This window comes from Boleophthalmus pectinirostris, unplaced genomic scaffold, assembly GCF_026225935.1.
Source record: "Boleophthalmus pectinirostris isolate CB_2022bp ecotype Guang Dong unplaced genomic scaffold, ASM2622593v1 HiC_scaffold_2826, whole genome shotgun sequence".
Classification (NCBI taxonomy): domain Eukaryota; kingdom Metazoa; phylum Chordata; class Actinopteri; order Gobiiformes; family Gobiidae; genus Boleophthalmus; species Boleophthalmus pectinirostris.
In genome coordinates, this window is record NW_026571291.1 from 1,931,397 (window position 1) to 1,951,558 (window position 20,162).

At 39.2% G+C, this 20,162-nt stretch overlaps 1 protein-coding gene and 1 pseudogene across 1 annotated transcript in view; both read right to left on the reverse strand.

The window, feature by feature from the left end:
- The window catches only part of LOC129410933 (chloride anion exchanger-like), a 15,373-nt gene extending 2,187 nt beyond the window's left edge, over nucleotides 1–13,186 (reverse strand). Inside the window, exons 1-6 of the mRNA XM_055160035.1 lie at nucleotides 13,130–13,186; nucleotides 10,161–10,352; nucleotides 9,623–9,718; nucleotides 9,347–9,453; nucleotides 9,199–9,265; nucleotides 5,232–5,459 (exon numbers count right to left, since the gene is read on the reverse strand). Of these exons, the coding sequence (XP_055016010.1) occupies nucleotides 5,232–5,459; nucleotides 9,199–9,265; nucleotides 9,347–9,453; nucleotides 9,623–9,718; nucleotides 10,161–10,352; nucleotides 13,130–13,186 (747 nt within the window). The remainder of the gene's footprint in view (nucleotides 1–5,231; nucleotides 5,460–9,198; nucleotides 9,266–9,346; nucleotides 9,454–9,622; nucleotides 9,719–10,160; nucleotides 10,353–13,129) is intronic.
- A 1,994-nt stretch (nucleotides 13,187–15,180) lies between these two features.
- On the reverse strand, nucleotides 15,181–17,405 carry LOC129410934 (zinc finger protein 271-like; annotated as a pseudogene).
- Between the last annotated feature and the right edge of the window lie 2,757 nt (nucleotides 17,406–20,162).

Sequence of the window (20,162 nt, forward strand, 5' to 3'; positions counted from 1 at the left end):
ACAAGTAAGTTACGTTAAGTTGCATGAATCATTTAAGATGAGTGAGAAATGGAAAGACTATCGCACACTACAGTGGAGTAACATTAACATAATAACGATGAACAGAACAGTCACACAGAGTTCATTCAGGCTTCCTGAGGTGATGAGACACAGAGGTGACCACAGATGTGTTCTAACTTGTGTCCTGCTCAGTGAGGTGCACAGACATTTCGGGGGGCAGGTGCTCAGTGAAAAATAAGGACACTTTGTGACCATGTGGAACTATCGGCTGCCTTATTATAGTGTGTAATAGTGTAAAAAAAAACGCCCTAGACGCCTCTATTTGGACGCCTTTGCAGTGGAGTTCAGAAGCCCTGGTGTCTTGGACGCCGTGGACGAACGGGAGAAAAATACTTGACGCGCATCTGTTGCCCCGGATACAAGTGTCCGGTCCTGGTCTTTTCCCTTAACGATGGACCAGACTGAGAGAAACTTTAGTGTTTTTATCACATAAAACCATCAGCAGAGGAGATCAACTTGGCGACTGCGGCGTTTTTATATTTATACTAAACTAATGACACTGGATCAGTCCTGGTCCAGTCCTGGTCTAATCCTGGTCTAGTCCTGGTCTAGTCTTGGTCTGGTCCTGGTCTAGTCTTGGTCTGGTCCTGGTGTAGATACTAATATCTCCAAAACTAAAGGCAGCACAAACAAAACTTTTTGCAGCACAAATGAAGCACAAATGATTGACATAGTTTTTGTGTGTGGGGAGGGGGAGCAGCATCGGGGCTTTATGATCACACACTTTTAATCATCCAGCATTTCTAGATGATGATGTCAACATGGACCACAGTACACTGTGAAAAAAAAATAATAAAAAAACTTTCAAAAGGACACTTTTTGTACAGAGGGCAAAGGGGCAGGTGATTTAGCAGCACCTGGTGTCTGTCTGTGCACGACACTGGTCTATGACAAGCCAAACTGTTCACATTTACACCTATTTTTAACACGTTAACAACTTGTTTGACGTGTCGAAATGTTATTTCACGCAACAAATAAGAATAATAGTTATAGATATGATAATGATCCTCCCATTGATTTTCTCAGTCAGTGAATTTAAAGTGTTTTCAGCCAATCACTGACAAAGACAAAGAGTCCAGAACAACAACACTGATGTCCATGTGCACATTCTGTTCTCTTACAAAATAAACCTTACACTGTGTCAATTGTCGTTTATCAAATTTAAAACAGTCTCATCCACCTCAACGTATTTATATTTTCAGTATCATTCGATCATTAAACAACTGATTATTTAACTGTCCGTATACAAATGTCAAAAGAGAATATAAACACATGAACTCAGCCTGCGGCTGCTTCATTTTATGCTATTGTGTTTTTTGCCCCCTACATGGCACAATAAGATGAGGAATGGAGAGTGATTCTTTTACATGTTGAGCTGTTAGATTTTAATAAACCTGTTTATGTTTAAAGAATGTCACAATTGAGCAAATCAGCATTTTTTCACAGATTTTCCTCACAGGCCACATGACTCTATCACATGTTCACTGCTGGAGTCTCTGGGGTTGTGGATAGACCATCACAGATCAGCCTGATGCTGTAGTGGGACAATGAAAACCTCTACAGACTCCAGTGCAGTGAGACAGAGCAGATCTGGTCCTTTCCATGCACCACTGAAACAATCATAACTAAAGGAGCGTTTGTAAAATCAGGAGTGCAGGTTGTATCTTCTACAACTTGTAGTTTGATCTTGTCCCAGTCTGTGGAGGCTCCTGTACTTGGCTGTGGTCTGCAGGTGGAGCAGCTCCAGTAAAAGGGACATTAGAGTAAAGAATGTGCAGAGGGAGATCGGTGTTGGATTATTCTGGACTCTTTTCACTGACTGGGAAAATCAGTGGGAGGAGATCATTATCATATGTAGAATCATTTGACACGTCAAATAACAACTTATCACGACAAATTAAATAATCTTATAATACACATCAAAAAAGGTGTTAACGTGTTAAAAATGGGTGTAAATGTGAACAGTTTGGCTTGCCATACTGGTCCTGCTTAACAACACTTACAACAGCATGAGGGTCATGAATCAATCACTTCTACCCTTTTTAAAAGATTTGAAAAAATCTAAATGCAGCAGGACGGTACAAATTATTACAAGTAAAAAAAAAACACTGTACCATACAAAGCATGTCCATGAATAAGATGTAAAGATGGTAAAGACCTACAGCATCACAAAACTAATAATTATCCACAGCCCTGAACGTGAGATGATGTTTTTGTGGCCAAATGAAATCGCCCTGAACTTTTCCCCCACAAAAACGTCCCACAGTTGAAATTGAGGTAAAATACCAGGGCCAAATTTTGTTCCCAGTCCGACCCTGGATATACTTACAAAAGTAGAGGTAGAAAGTTCTTGAAGTCCTTTGGAAGAATTCTTCTCTTTGTTGTTACCGTTTGATTTTAACCATGTTAATTCACCATGCAAATACAGACGTTGTTCACTCAGTGTCCCTTGACGTGTTGAAAAACGTGTTGTCAAAGTCCGATCATTCACCTTTGCTCACATAAGAGAGGTTAATGTTTGACTTTGAGAAGCCGACTAGGCAGCAGGGACGTGTTTGAACTCAGGTCACATGTACCAGGCCTGGGGGCCAAATTTGATCCATGACATAATTATATTTGGCCCGTGAGTTCATATCAAATCTGTATCAGAGCTGCTACAGATCGACTATAGAGACATTATTTATTTAAAATGGTGTTATTTTATATTCAACTTGTTCTGGATTCACTGTTTATGCAAAACTATTATTAAACATTTATTTAATAAGAAAAGGTTTAACATTACAGATCTCGAAAGAAGAGAAAACATGCAGATGTTTTCATTTTTCAATAAATATTTAGTTTGGCCCACGACTTTGTCCCTCTGTGAATTTGAGTTTGACCCCCCTGATCTATGTTATATTACATTTGTTGTAGTATATATATATATATATATAGTATATATATTATAGTATATATATTATAGTACGTATGTTATAGTATATATGTTATATGTTATCAGGGCGGCAGTAGCTCAGGAGTGTTTGTCCACTGATCCGAAGGTTGATGGTTCGAATCCCGCCCTCGACATAAACATCATTGGTGGAGTGAACCGCTGTGTTGTGTATTTTGCCCAGAAGATCACCAAACCAGCCCGTGTCCGCGGGGTTGCTGGGGGTGTTGTAACACCCCCTAGTGGCGAGGGGGAGATTTTTTTCTTTTTAAATTTTTTAATTGTCAGACACTGCGTTCTTATATTGTTTTACATTATTAATTAGACTACATTAAAGTGTATATGTCAATAAAATGTTGAATTTCAATCTATTTATTTATATTTAAAACAGATTTTAAATAGGCCTATAGGCTAAGGTTTAAAAAAAACAAATTTTTTCACAACAGCACATGTTAAAAATGACTTCCATCGGTCCTGGTCTTTTGATGTTAGTAAAAATATCATCATAACCTTTTATTATGCTTTTATCGACAACATTCTGTCCTTTTCATGCATGTGTTGGTTTTACACTGTCAGTGTTCAAAACACGTGAAGCCAGAACGTTAAATCTCCATATCAACAGCCTAAATTTTTATTTATACTTCTATTCCACAAATACCACGTGAGAGTAAAGAGAAACTTTTACAACATGACAAAAGTTTTATTTATTTTCAGTCTCATAAAATGAACTAAATTTAATATATTGCACATGATTCTTCTACAAAATCTCTATAAAAACATATCTAAAAAAATCTTCTTACATTCTCCATGAAACTCTACGGACGTTATAACAAGTCAATAATAATAATAAAAATATATGTACAGTTTTGTAGTAGTTTGTTCAGAAGCGAGTTTCAGGCTCCATTCCCTGTGAAGACAAAGAGAGAGTTTTTTACTACTGTTTGTCTGTGAAACATTAAACATTAAACGTGTCATGATGTAGCCACAGCTGCCCTGGGGCAAACAGCTGGAAGAGTGGCTGTTAACGTATTTTTCAGACTAAGTCGCACTTTTTTTTCATGGTTTGGGTGTTTCCTGTGACTTATATATTAAAATGTTTCAGTGAAGTGTGGAGAGGTTCTAGTCTTGTGTGTGAGTATCTGCTGCTCCTGTTCCTCCTGTACCACTGTCACTTGGCTCTACTGCGCATGTCTCCAGCAGAAAGAGCCTCTGTCCTGTCTGTATCATGTCAGTCGATCGCACCATTACTTCTGCACCACTGAACAATTGTAACATTTAAACAAACTTATAAAGACGACTGAGAAGACTGAACACAAATGCCCCTAAAAAGTAAATCAGATTTTGCAGATTACAAACTGCAAGTCGTGAAATCTGCAGCTGAAAACGATAATCGAGCAGCAGAAAGAAAGTTTGGAGTGAGAGAGAAACTTATGAGGCACAGGTGGAAAGCGGGGATAGAGAAGACGGCAAACAGGAGGATGCACCATGAAACTTTCCTGAAGTCACTGGATGGATGGACGAAGCCTGGACTTCAGTGACACCGAAACCATCCTGTCGAGATTCAGAAAAAAACGAATAATTCTAACTGGAACTGATGCTGAGTCTGACGACAGCGACACAGAAGAGGAAGTGACGCTCTGTTTACCTCCGGAGGTCGAGGTCGAGTTGTTCAGAAGTGACACCGAGGATGAAGAATTGAATGGATTTAGTGATTTGGAGTGAGATGGAGAGTTTGTTAAACTTGTTCTGTTCTATTGTTTATGTTATAGTTTATCTGAAGAACTGTTCATATGTGACGTTAACAGTCTGTTGTTCTCTCTTCTATTGTTTTTACTACAACTTGACTTTACACAGGAAATGTCAGTTCCTGGTCTCTGATTTTATAAAATACATTTCCCCTTAAAAGTGCGACTTATATTCCTGTGCGACTTATTGTCCAAAAAATACAGTAAGTCGTCCTGGTAGCAGAACTTCCAGAGCAAATAAACCAGAGCGACAGTTTTCCGACTGGTGTTAGTTGAAATAAATTTTTAATGAAATACTGGAAATAGAGAAATCTTGTTTGACACTAAAATGGAACAATGAAACAACAAACTGTTTTCCGATTTTATTGTTTTTTGTTCTTAATTGAAATTCAAAAGAAGGAAACAACAATAACATAGTTAAAAGCTCTGAAAAGTCCATTTTGCGTCATAGATCAGCTTTAACAACCAAGTAAAAGTAATAATATTGACCCACGCACCGTTTTGAGTCCCTTCAGAGCGGAGACGTCGAGGAAGGACACAGTGGCAAAGTCCAGGACCAGGCTGTGCAGATCCACCGGGGGCACGTTCACGTTGACGGGCAGCTCCCCTCTCCAGTCCACCTGAATGGGCAGGTCCTTCAGGTCTGTGGGCAGGTCCAGCTCCTCCACACTGTCCTCGCCGTCCACCTCTGTGTACGGCTCAGGAGACATGTTCAGGTAACCCTTCTGTGGAGAGGAGAGCGGAGAAACTTTAGAAAAACACAGACTTTAATGCATAAGGCTCCTTTAGTGAACACTTTATTCTGCACTACAATGTGACGGTATTGTTTGATCTACAGTGGCCACGTTTACATGATGATTTTTAATTCCGATTTACTTATTCCAAATTCATTAAATCAGAATTACATTATTCTCCTTCAAGTTTACATGGAAATAATAATTCAGAATTAAGGTTTACATGAAAAACAAGTTAAATCAGCTTTATTTAAATCAGCGTCTGGGGGTGGGGAAGGTTCTGATTGGACAGAGACACGAACGTATTTACGTCGACCGGAAGAAAACACACACTTCAGCTGCTACCTCCAGGCTTGGACAAGTTCTTGCTCTGTAGTTTGTGTTTCGAGGTGAGTCTATGGCTACGTTCAGACTGCAGGGCTTAACGCTCAAGTCGGATTTTTTTGTTTTTGCGAGGTCGTTCACATTTCCAATTAAATGTGACTTGTATGTGATCTCCAGTGTGAACATTAAACGGCCCAAAAGTGTCCCACATGTGACACTGGAAACACGACGACATCAACCACAGCGAGCGTACTCTGTGTTTACGGAAGTTGTCCAAACATAGACAACGTCTGACTCCTGACATCTGACGTCCGACGTCTGACTTAGTATAGCAGAGTAGCAGGTTTATACCTGACGGTCTTGTCAACTATTAACTTGTCTACTTAACGCATTAGGCAGAAACACACAGCAATGTTGACCCAAGCCATATAGCGATACATAATGTACACATTCTGTAGGTCAGGCTCACACCTGCTGCCTAGCTATCTTTTCACAGTCTAAACATGGGCCCTTATCTAAACCAACAGGCGAACAACATGTATCGACATTTAACTTGGTAATAATAAAATGCATAAAACAAATAATAATTCTTACAGCGCCCCACAATCCAGAGCGCCCTATACATGAATCCACTCGGGTGTCCCAGCACGACTTCAGTAAACTACAAAGCCGCACCACCCACAGAACACACAAACACACACGGAGCAGACAGAGACTGCACAGCGAAACACACCCACAGACACACTCAGGAACGAACGGAAAAAGCGAGTGCAATGTGCTACACTCGTCCCTCGCTCTATCGCAGTTCACTTTTCGCGGTCTCACTGTTTCGCAGATTTTTATTTTATTTTTTTTGTGCAATTTTGCATGCCCTTTTTTTTTTTTACATTGTATGAATGCGTATTGCGTTCCTCCCGCTGCGTCCTGATTGGCTGAGGGACTCCTGTCTCCTGTACAGTACAGAATGTGTTCAGCTGCCAAATTTAAATGCATGTTCAATCTCTAGCAGTGTGATTCTGAAGTGCTGTACGGTTGCAAGTTTTCTCTCCGACAAAATCCACAACGTTGACGAAACGTTCTGCACCGACAAAGGCTCCTGCGCTCGCACTCAAAAGGCAGAGGAAGATGCAAACCATCACACAAAAAGTTGGACTTCTGGACACGCTGAAGGAAGGTAGAAGTTACGCGCTGTAACAGACTCTTGCACCGGCTCGGGTCCCTGCAAATAGTTGCTGAAATCAGGACCGTGAGCCTGAGCAGCAGGGTCCATAAAGAGCGATTGGGCGACAGCCGCTCTTACCTCCGTGAGGTGAGGAGCAGAGCCGCTCCTTTCTCCTGCGGTCACCTTCAAGCCCGTCCCTACAGTGAGTCCTGTTTTAGTCTTAGTTCAGTTCTGGTTTAGTCCTGGTTCAGTCCATATACAGCGCAAAAGTTATTTTGGTGAGAGTAACTTAAAGTAATGCAATAGTAATATAATGCCTTACATTTAAAATGCAGTAATATTGTAATGTAACGAATTACTTTGAAATGACAGTAATAGGTAATAAATAACGCATTACAGTTTCAAAGTAACTTGCCCAACAGTGGTTATTTTAAGTTGGGTTTGTTTTTTATTATAGATCGGTTCGGGGGAAAGGGGGCGTGGCTTGGCGGCCATTATCCACCTCCTTCCAGTCACGTACCACCTGCCCCGAGAGAAACGGCTTTTAACGGTATTTAACATGTTTTATTTATTTATTTATTTTTGTTTTGTTTTGTCATTAAGACTTAATTTATACATTTTTAGAACTTAACCTTTTTGTTATATGTTTTATGTGAAAGTGTCAGTAACTTGTCGTCCTTAGCCTTTTTTTTTTTTTTTTTTTTTTTTTTTTTTTAGCTCGTCCTTAGCCCTTTTTTTAAATGTTATTTTATTTATTTATTTTTTCGTCCTTAGCCTCTCTTATCGCTTGGTTTAGCTACTGCTATAATTACAAAAGAACTAACTTAAAACCAAATCATAAAAAAAAAAAAAAAAAATGGTGTTACTGTTAGCTTAAGATGGCAATTTTCTTAAAACAGCTTAACGTATGAGCCAAAATTAAGAGAGAAATTACGTCCTAAAGTTTTCAGAAAACGTCTAATGTTTAATGTGTAAAAAAGTGAGTATTTAGGCCACCGGAGCTCACCTTTTCTCTGTCTGTCTGATGTACTTAGGGTTCATGGTCCAACAGAATGACAAGGAAAAGTGTAAACATTGGACTTTTTCAAGAGATTAAATTCTTACACAAACGCCACTCATTAAAACAGTGATTAAAGCAGTGATTAATGACGCAGCGCTCCGAGCGGCGCGGCTACAGTTCAGCTCCCCGCTCCAGGCGCGCACAGGGCGGCCACAGTGAGGGGGAAGCTCCCGGTGCAGCTGCGGAGGTGAAAGTTCAACAGGTGAAACTAACGCGGTGTAACTGCTTTTCTGTTGTTACAGGGCAGATTATCCTCTTTATCCTCTTCCCATCGTCCACAAAGATCATACAGTGTCCCACGAGCTGTAGGCGAAAGGTAAACAAGGAGTTTATGGACGCGCTGATCATTTGTAAATGCTAATAACGCGTTTACACGGTTCATGCAGCAGCTCAATGACTCTGCAACGAAACTGCGGGACCAGACCAGAACTGAGACCGGGACAAGATCAGGACTCAGACCGGGACCAGATCTGTTTTAGTCCTGGTTCAGTCCTGGTTCAGTTCGGGAAACGGCTGTTACCTGTTTTTCCATTATTGATTTAAACACAAAATCGAAAAATGAAATAACTAATCGATATAATTTTTTTCATTTTGGTTTTGGAGACAAATAATGAGGAAAACTGTTGTTTTTTCGTTTTCTTATTTTTGGTGTTATATTGAATAATGAATGAATGAATGACACGGTTTTAAATTGTTTAAGGTTTGTTTTCTTCCTCTAGCCTGAGATCAAATTTTGAGCCAGAGACCTTTTCTTATAAATATGATTTCATTATGCCTTAATAACTAATCACTTATGATTATAATGGTAATAAAGATAATTCTTATTATTTAACTATTTATTAATGTATCATATTAATTAGTGGCTTCTGCTGAAACACTGACGCTGTGATGATCTGTGACTCTGCCTATGCACATTTTGCAAATATTTTTGTGTTCATTGACATAAAATGTGACTTTTCAAAGAGCTTGTACTCATTTATGTTGAACACTGTATGTCTTATATGTTTCCACAGTGGACAGTTTAGTCCAGCAGATTGAGGTGTGATCAGAGTTGAGCTTTTCTGTCACTTCACCAGACTGAAGCCTGAGCAAGTGTTGATACAAGTACGTACAGCTTGTATATTTATGAACATAGGTTTATACTTTAAAAGTGACATAGTGCAGCTTTAAAGCACAACACTCACATCGAGGTAGTCCTTGTCTTTGTAGATGTCGGTGCCTTTAATGTTGGCGAGCACAGAGCAGCGAGGGCTGAGGACACAGGCACAGGTTAAAAACAGGTTTATAAAGATGATTTAATATAATAACATGATAATTATAAAAGAGACTGACAACTGCGTTCGGAGAACCACACTGATGAGTTCTATACCCAGACCAACCCCTAAACCCAGATCCAGACCGAGCAAGATGGACGCCACACAGGTCCCGACCCACACCACCTGAACACAAACAAACAATCAAATCATTAAAATAATGAAAACTTTCTTTTTCTCTAAATGCTCTAAAGTGTGAAACTGAAAATTGACTTTGAGTTGATAAAAACAATTCATCTTTATTGAAGATAAACACCTCTTTTTTGCAATCTGAATTTTAAATATATTTTCTTACACAGTCTGGTTTGTCTCGTCTCCACAGATACGGCACCTCTCTGACCTGCATCAGCATCCCTTTAAGATTCACGATCACCACGGCCCCCAACACAGACTGGAACACAGGACACAGAGGTAATGTTTATACTAAAACATGGCAGTAAATATCTTCATTTTAAATGTCCCTGTATTATGTAAGAATAAACTAAGGGTCACTGGGTCCTGATTGTTACAGACTCAAATGTCCAGCAGAGGGCAGTAGAGCCTCTGCTGCTGGTGCACAAGTGAGTGACACTAACAGGCTGCAAATAAAATGAGCTGGTTCAGAAACACACAGTTAATGTCGTTTTTTCCTTGAGGAGTTTCCTTTTTATTTTAATCAGAACACGCCACTAATTAAATAATATTTCAAATTAAAGCTGCATTGAAGTAGTTTTGGTCATAAAGTAAAAGCCTGTACGGTGAAGTAGAGCTGCCGCATGTATAATTAAACATGGTTCTGTTCATGATGTGTGTGTGTATATGTCCCCAGTTCTGTAACTCAGATGTTGTGTTACCTTTGGCAGAGGCTCCAGTAGAAACCCTATGGCCACAGTGACCACCATCACGATAATGGCGGACAGTAAACCTGCGACCTGCGTCTTCCCGCCGGTGCTCTCCTGGACGGCGCTCCTGGACAGAGCCGTACTCGCCGCAAAAGATTTGAACGAAGCTCCGAAGATATTACTGACTTCGAAGGCGATCAGCTCCTGGAACAAAACACAGGCTTCATTTAAAGAGTCGGTCAGGTCAGTTTGTTCTGTTTGTAGACTTATTTTTTGTGTATTTTCTTAAATATCTATTAAATTATTTAAGGGAAACTATTATTATTGTACTCGTGCACCAGGTTTAAAATACGTCTAACTGCGGTCAATAATAAATATCCTTACTACTGCATGTCAGTGAACGCACCACTCGCTTGTGCAGCACTCGTGAGATTGAGTCGGCCAATTGCGTGCGTTATAACGTTTTGTACAAGTTGCACCTCTCCCTCCATTCACAAACGGGAGTGAGGCGAGACAGGACGGCTGCACAGTATCATGTTACAAACTGTTGATTATTTTTTGCTATATACAAGTACCGTATTTTCCACACTATTAAGCGCTCTGGATTATAAGGCGCACTGTCAATAAATGGTCTATTTTGGAACTTTTTTCACAAATAAACCGCATGGGATTTTAAAGGAAACACAACAGTGTGATGGGTGAGTGGTTTTGTTTGTTTGTTCGTTCACGGTGACTCTGGGCTTTGTTCAGTTGTGGCGTGTAGGGAGGGTGCTGTCTGGGATCGCTGGATTGTCGGCGTGTTCGCAGTGACTCAGTTGTTCAGTTGTGTCTAGAAGCGGCACGTTGCACTCGCTTTTTCGGTTCGTTCCTCCGTTCCGTTCCTCGTCGGCGTGGAGTGATGAGTGTGTCTGTGGGTGTTTTTCGCTGTGCGGTCGCTGTCTGCTCTGTGTGTGTTTGCGTGTTCTGAGGGTGGTGCGGCTTTGTAGTTTACTGAAGTCGTGCTGGGACGCCCGAGTGGATTCGTGTACAGGGCGCTCTGGATTGTGGCGCGCAGTCATTTTTTGATGCGGTTAGAGGCTTAAGAGCGCGTCTAATAGCTCGGAAAATACGGTAAGTAAATAAGTTTTTATTTATATAGTACTTTTCACAGACATATGTCACAAAGACGCTTTACCAGAGCATTATTCAGTCAGTCCATAACCAGTGGTGGTAAGCTACTATTGTAGCCACAGCTGCCCTGGGGACAGACTGACAGAAGCGTCGCTGCCAGTCTGCACCATCGGCCCCATCCTGAGTTTGCAGCGAACATTTTGTATGTGGAGCATCAACAAAGCAAAATCCCAATCCCTCGCTCAACCTCGGTTACGAATTTAACAAGCGAAAGGTTCCAGCCAAGAAACACCTTCCACTGCAAAGAGACCAAGACGTGATGTTGCTGTAAAACCACAAGAACAAGAAAGTGCAGCTCACTCTGTTTGTCTTCTGCACCTCTCCATTAACAAACGGGATTTTGTTTTGATGTCGCTCGACATACAAAATGTTCGCTACAAACTCGGGATGATTTGTTAGGCAGTCAAATGTTTCCTTTTTGGTTCTTCCTGTGGATCAATCCTGCCCATCACCTTCAACTTTCACTATTTTTCAATTTCGTTGGGAAGAGAAACAGTTTGAACAGATGTTTGCAGTCACACACACATCTGATTCTCTTTTGCATTTATGGAGTTCACAAACTTCTGAAGCCCATTTCTCGAGCTGTTTTCCTCTGTTAGGATCCAACAACCACACAATTACGATGTCCGAATCCCAAAACTAAAATATGACAATATCAGAACCAGAAACAAAAGTGATATGGTTCAAAAGACTTGAAAAGATCGACTTTGACAATAGACACATCCCACTGGGAAAACAAACAAGGTTTGATGCTCACTTTTTTCGGAAAATCCTTCCTAGTATCCATTGTGTGAAGACTGGAAGTCTGAAATTTGTGATGCATGTATTTTAGTCTCTCTTTCACACAACTACAGCTTTCTGTTAAGTTCTCATTAAGCTATTCTGAACGTCTGTACCTTTTGTTAAAAAGAGAGACGACAATAAATGCACTGACAGGATTTTGAATGTTAAAAAATATAATCCCAAACCATAAGGTGAATGGAAAGAGTTAACATATTTAGCTCTTAAAGTCTGATCAAATTCTACACATGTAAAGTCATGGAAAATTCACATTTGGTCATGAAAAATTCATGGGAAAGATGAAATTTTGTTGGTGAAAAAGAGTGGGAACTCTGTCTATGATGGTTTTACGTCTGATTTTTTAATGTTTTAGGACCCTAAATGTACTTTAAAAAAAAAATAGTTTCAGTGCAGCTTCAACCAGATTTAGGCACTTCCCTAAAACTTAAGCATTAACTGAATAGAAATGGTGCTGAATAAGTTTAAAAAAACAATTCCATGGCTGAAATTATCCAAATGATTCTAGTGAAGGTGTGTGGAGTTTAAAAACACAGTGGAGCACTTTCTGTATTTTGAGGAAATGACATTGTAGCACAGATCATAAAACAGTGTAATATGAGCCCATTAATTCGGAGTATGAGTTTCTTGGAGAAATTAGACAAGCTCATCTAGTTACTACTGTTAAGACACAAAACTACTCATTTTGCTTCATGCCACTTCTGAAGAAACAAACTCTGTATCAGGACATGGATTAAGTGTAAAAAAAAAAAAGCTTTTGATGCATTTTCTGTGTCATTGTAGTGGACCAAACAGAAAGGCAAAGACAAGATATAAAAATAAGTTTAAATTTAATAAATGCTCAAATTAGGCAAATTATTAACAAAAAAGCCAGGCCCAACTGGGGTAACTCAAAATCAAACTGAACAACTGAACTCTACCAAAATTTCTAAATGTGTGAGATATCAAATTTTGCAGCTCAAATTATTACATCGAGTTTATATAACACCACATATACTAAACAAAATGGATACCAAATAATCTAAACTTTGTTGGCATGGTTGTGGGGCAGAGGGCACACTCATGCACATGCTGTGGCATTGCCCTGAAGTGAAACAATATTGGAGCATTGTAATGGATCGTCTGTCTTATGTATGTATATATATATATATATATATATATATATATCTGTATGTTTGATGTGCAGATTTCTCCATGCCCGTTGCTGTGCCCGTTTGGAATAAGAACTCAAGATTTGTCATCCCAAAAATTGGACCACATATTTTCACTGGGTTTTTTATCAGCTGAACTTATTATTATGATGAACTGGAAGGAACGTAAATATAAGTGCTTTGACATAGACAGTTGGTACGGGGATGTTTTGGATTTGATTTGTATGGAGCAGTTGCTCAGTTGTTGGACGCAAAGAACAGGCACACTGTTGACCTATGGACTGTGGCGGAACCCCATCTGGACAAAGCACAGTAGAGTGGGAATATCATATTGTTGGACAATGCTAAAATATATGTGTATGTAAATGTTTGTATGGTGTGGCCAGAAACGAACGAAAAATATGGGAGGAGAATAGAAAATATGTAAATGTAGATTTGACTTGACAGCCTTAGAGATGTGAACACACACATGCAGATACTGCATTGAGAAACTCTGTACTACACACACCCTCCCCAACCCCCAACCTCCTGTTTTTATATATATATATATGTATATATATATATATATATATATATGTCTTTTATTATATATATATTATTATTATTATTAATAATATTATTATTTCTTTTTTTTATTTATATAATGCATGTTATTTTATATAGTTTCTGTCTTGTTGTGGAAGTGCATCAATCCCTCAAACTATATATATATATATATATAATGTACATATATATATATATATATATATATATATATATATATATATATATATATATATATATATATATATATATATATATATATATATATATATATAGATATATATAATATATAGATAATAATAATAGAAACTGAACAGAACAAAACTAACCCAACCAGACAAAGGAACAGGGGTGTTTAAATAATTGAGGACCAACTAAAACTACACACGAGGGAGGAATTACACTAATTAATTAACTAAACCAATAACTTCATCAAAGTAACAAAAAGGCAAATAATTATAATACAGAAAATATTCAGTGATAACAAAGTGACCTTAAAGCAAACTAAACAAACTACCTTAGTAAAACAAACTAAATAGTGCTCCCCCCCTTTGCTGAGTCCTGATGGTCTCTCCCAGGGTCCTCCGTCCAGCGCTCAAAAAAAACTAAAGGAACAAGTGTAAGTAAATTAGACTTATAATAACTAAAATGTGTGCACTCAAATTAGAATATAAGTCTCAATAAAGGAATTAAATTACGTGTAATGTAATTAATTAGTGAAATTAAATAATACTGACACTATAGAGTGGTGGCAGAGGTATCCACCACAATAATTCAGAGACAATTTCAAACCTTCTCTCACCTCTGATTAACAAAGTGAAAGACGCTCACAGTTTCTGAGCGTGTATTTATTTGTTTTATTTCTAAAGCGCCTCCATATGTAAGTGAGACATAAGACAAGACAAGCATGTACAACTGGTCTAAAATAAAAGGAAGAAAACACAGGTAGACTTTATTTGCTCTTTTCCTTTATTTTATTTTATTTCTTTTTTTTTTTTTTTTTACCACAGCCTCCATGAAAAGAATAATCCTCTGTTATGAGTTGCTAACAAGAGTCACTCCTCAGAAAGTAGAATTTAAAAAACAAAATACAACTTCATGTACGTCTCTGATTAGGGAACTGCAGTGAAGCGGGACTAAAAAAAGCTAAAAACAATAAGTAAAAACATATAAGTGTTGGGAAGGTGACTTTTAAAATGTATTCCCCTACAGATTACAGATTACATACACCAAAATGTAGCTTGTAATGGAACATAATCCATTAAATTGGGTGAAAAGTGAGTAACATAATCTGAATACTTTGGATTACTTGGTTTGCTGAAGAGAAGCAAAGACAAGGAAATCTTCACATAAGATATTTTGTTTGATAAAAGAAAATAAAAAGCCCAGACTTTACTGAACCAAATTAAAAATATTATTGATAGAAGACGAGGAGACACGGACCGCACGGCATGGTTTAGTCCTGTTAAATCCTGTTTTGAGACATGGTTTAGACCTGGTTTAATCCTGGTTTAGTCTTGCTATAGACCTGGTTTGGACCCAGTTTAGACCTGGTTTTAGTCCTGGTTTGGACCTAGTTTAGCCCTGGTTTAGACCTGGTTTAGTGTCCGGCAATGAGTGGAATTACTGGAGGAAAAAAAAAAAAGGGATATAGCCCAAAATGTGAAAACAGGAAAATACCACAGTGTAATCTATTTATTTCAACAAAGTAACTGTAATCCAATGACCACTCACTGAAACAGTAACTGTAACTGAATATAGTTACTCATAATTTGTACTCTGATTACATAACTCCGGTACATGTAATCTGTTACTCCCCAACACTGTATATAATCAAAAATAAGAAGGACAAACTTCAACTAAAACCTCCTTGTAAAAAAAAAGGAATTAAAAAAATTACAAGCTTAAAAATTATGTTTATTTTTTGACACCACACAGAACTCAACTCCACAGTCTGGAGTCTCTGAAGCCTGATCTCCAGCTTTTTGAGTCTAACTTTAGGCTCACATGATCCGGCCTCAGCAGCTCTTTCTCCTTTAGTGTGTCCAAGACGGTGCAGCTTCAGATGAGCAGCTTGTCTCAAAGTCGTTCCCACACTGGTCAGAGCTGCAGCTTTTCTCTTCAGTCTGGAACATTTGGACATGTTTCAGACGGTTCCTCGCAGACCTGAAAACTTTCCCCTTTTCTTCACAGTCGTCTGATTCGTCTCCTGTGTGCGTTCTGTAGTGAGTGGAGAGCTCCTGGGATGTTCTAAAAGCCTTTTCACACTGGTCACACTCATATAGTCTGTGTCTGAAGTGAATTCTCATGTGTTTATTGAGATGGGATAATTGAGTGAAAGCTTTCCCACACTGGTCACACTCGTATGGTCTCTCTCCAGTGTGAACTCTCATATGTGATACAAGGCTGCTTGATACTGAAAATGTCTTTTCACAAACTTCACATCTGTATGATTTCTCCCTTGTGTGGATTGTCATATGTGCTTTGAGTGCACCAGACTGTTTAAATTTCTTCCCACACTGGTCACACTCGTATGGCCTCTCTCCAGTGTGAACTCTCATATGTGATACAAGGTTGCTTGACTCTGAAAATGTCTTTTCACAAACTTCACATCTGTATGGTCTCTCTCGTGTGTGGACTCTCATATGGTGATGGAGGGCAGAAGAGTGTCTAAATTCCTTCCCACACTGATCACAGCTGTATGGTTTTTCTCCAGTGTGAACTCTCATATGTGATACAAGGCTGTCTGACCGTGAAAATGTCTTGTCACAAACTTCACATCTGTATGGTTTCTCTCCAGTGTGGACTCTCATATGTGATACAAGGCTGTCTGACCGTGAAAATGTCTTGTCACAAACTTCACATCTGTATGGTTTTTCTCCAGTGTGGACTCTCATATGTGATACAAGGCTGCCCAACCATGAAAATGTCTTGTCACAAACTTCACATCTGTATGGTTTTTCTCCAGTGTGGACTCTCATATGTGATACAAGGCTGCCCAAACATGAAAATGTCTTGTCACAAACTTCACATCTGTATGATTTCTCCCCTGTGTGGATTGTCATATGTGCTGTGAGTGCACAAGACTGTTTAAATTTCTTCCCACACTGGTCACACTCATATGGTCTCTCTCCAGTGTGGACTCTCATATGTGATACAAGGCTGCCCGACTCTGAAAATGTCTTTTCACAAACTTCACATCTGTATGGTCTCTCTCCAGTGTGGACTCTCATATGTGATACAAGGTTGCCCAACCGTGAAAATGTCTTTTCACAAACTTCACATCTGTATGATTTCTCCCCAGTGTGGATTGTCATATGTGCTGTTGAGTGCACCAGACTGTTTAAATTTCTTCCCACACTGGTCACACTCATATGGTCTCTCTCCAGTGTGGACTCTCATATGTGATACAAGGTTGCTTGACTACTGAAAATGTCTTTTCACAAACATCACATCTGTATGGTCTCTCTCGTGTGTGGATTCTCATATGTGCTTTGAGTGAAGAAGACTGTGTAAATTCATTCCCACACTGATCACAGCTGTATGGTCTTTCTCCTGTGTGGATTCTGTAGTGTATTTTCAGTCCAGGAAGCATTTGGACACACCTTTCCACACTGGTCACATGTGAACTCCATTCTGTTGGTGGATCTTGTAGCTCTGCATTAGAACAAAGGAAAGTGTCAAGTGAAATAACGAAATACACATAAAATACACACACTGGTTCATATGTAAGAATGTGTCAGTGTGTGTTCTATAGGATTGGGTGATATCCAGATGTTGATACTGTTAAAACTTCTCAGGATTTTACTGGGTTATATGGTTTTACCATATTACCAAAATGTTTTAGTATGACTTTGGTAAACTACGAAACCGCACTGCTGTACGGTCTGTGTGTACGACCTGCAGACTTATAATCTCTAAAAAGTTACACATGAACCATCTTCAACACGACACACACAGAACAGATTCAACATCTGCAGCACATTTTCTGTCACAGAAAGAACACTCATATTCCACTGAGTCGTGTCCTTTAGTCCGACAGAAGCTGAACCGCATCAGTGCCACAAGGAAAGAGCTGTTTTTATCAGCTCTTATAGTTTATTCAAATGAGTCATGTGGTTTTAAGTTTTGTTTCTGTAAAACATAAACAAATGTGGCCTGAAGCCAAAATGCTGCCAAATTGCAGAAGTATTAGTACTTTTTTGGGGGAGGACCAACTGTCTTGTGGCTGGACTTGTCGTCTTGTCTTGGTCGTCCCTCATGAGCGTCACATGACAATGAAACAAAACTAATCGAACGTCGTCTCCCCACACAGTTAAAAGAAACATTTTAGACACTTATTAGTTTTAAATCGTGAAACATTAAACTGAAAATACAAACATTCATTTGTGCTGAGCAAACACATTTAGGTATCAATAAATTATAATATTATATTAGGTCTTTATGTGCTGCAGATTTTTTTATGATGGTAATGAAACTGATCCCTTTGCTACTTTTTGATACTGCCTGTTACCGTAATACTGTATTACCGCCCAACCCTAGTGTTCTACAAGTAAGTTACGTTAAGTTGCATGAATCATTTAAGATGAGTGAGAAATGGAAAGACTATCGCACACTACAGTGGAGTAACATTAACATAATAACGATGAACAGAACAGTCACACAGAGTTCATTCAGGCTTCCTGAGGTGATGAGACACAGAGGTGACCACAGATGTGTTCTAACTTGTGTCCTGCTCAGTGAGGTGCACAGACATTTCGGGGGGCAGGTGCTCAGTGAAAAATAAGGACACTTTGTGACCATGTGGAACTGTCGGCTGCCTTATTATAGTGTGTAATAGTGTAAAAAAAAAACGCCCTAGACGCCTCTATTTGGACGCCTTTGCATTGGAGTTCAGAAGCCCCGGTGTCTTGGACGCCGTGGACGAACGGGAGAAAAATACTTGACGCGCGTCTGTTGCCCCGGATACAAGTGTCCGGTCCTGGTCTTTTCCCTTAACGGTGGACCAGACTGAGAGAAACTTTAGTGTTTTTATCACATAAAACCATCAGCAGAGGAGATCAACTTGGCGACTGCGGCGTTTTTATATTTATACTGCACTAATGACACTGGATCAGTCATGGTCCAGTCCTGGTCCAGTCCTGGTCCAGTCCTGGTCTAGTCTTGGTCTGGTCCTGGTCTAGTCCTGGTCTAGTCCTGGTCTAGTCTTGGTCTGGTCCTGGTCTAGTCTTGGTCTGGTCCTGGTGTAGATACTAATATCTCCAAAACTAAGGCAGCACAAACAAAACTTTTTGCAGCACAAATGAAGCACAAATGATTGACATAGTTTTTGTGTGTGGGGAGGGGGAGCAGCATCGGGGCTTTATGATCACACACTTTTAATCATCCAGCATTTCTAGATGATGATGTCAACATGGACCACAGTACACTGTGAAAAAAAAATAATAAAAAAAACTTTCAAAAGGGCATTTTTTTGTACAGAGGGCAAAGGGGCAGGTGATTTAGCAGCACCTGGTGTCTGTCTGTGCACGACACACTGGTCTATGACAAGCCAAACTGTTCACATTTACACCTATTTTTAACACGTTAACAACTTGTTTTGAACATGTCGAAATGTTATTTCACGCAACAAATAAGATTTATAATTATACATATGATAATGATCCTCCCACTGATTTTCTCAGTCAGTGAATTTAAAGTGTTTTCAGCCAATCACTGACAAAGACAAAGAGTCCAGAACAACAACACTGATGTCCCTGTGCACATTCTGTTCTCTTACAAAATAAACCTTACACTGTGTCAATTGTCGTTTAATCAAATTTAAAACAGTCTCATCCACCTCAACGTATTTATATTTTCAGTATCATTCGATCATTAAACAACTGATTATTTAACTGTCCGTATACAAATGTCAAAAGAGAATATAAACACATGAACTCAGCCTGCGGCTGCTTCATTTTATGCTATTGTGTTTTTTGCCCCCTACATGGCACAATAAGACGAGGAATGGAGAGTGATTCTTTTACATGTTGAGCTGTTAGATTTTAATAAACCTGTTTATGTTTAAAGAATGTCACAATTGAGCAAATCAGCATTTTTTCACAGATTTTCCTCACAGGCCACATGACTCTATCACATGTTCACTGCTGGAGTCTCTGGGGTTGTGGATAGACCATCACAGATCAGCCTGATGCTGTAGTGGGACAATGAAAACCTCTACAGACTCCAGTGCAGTGAGACAGAGCAGATCTGGTCCTTTCCATGCACCACTGAAACAATCATGAACTAAAGGAGCGTTTGTAAAATCAGGAGTGCAGGTTGTATCTTCTACAACTTGTAGTTTGATCTTGTC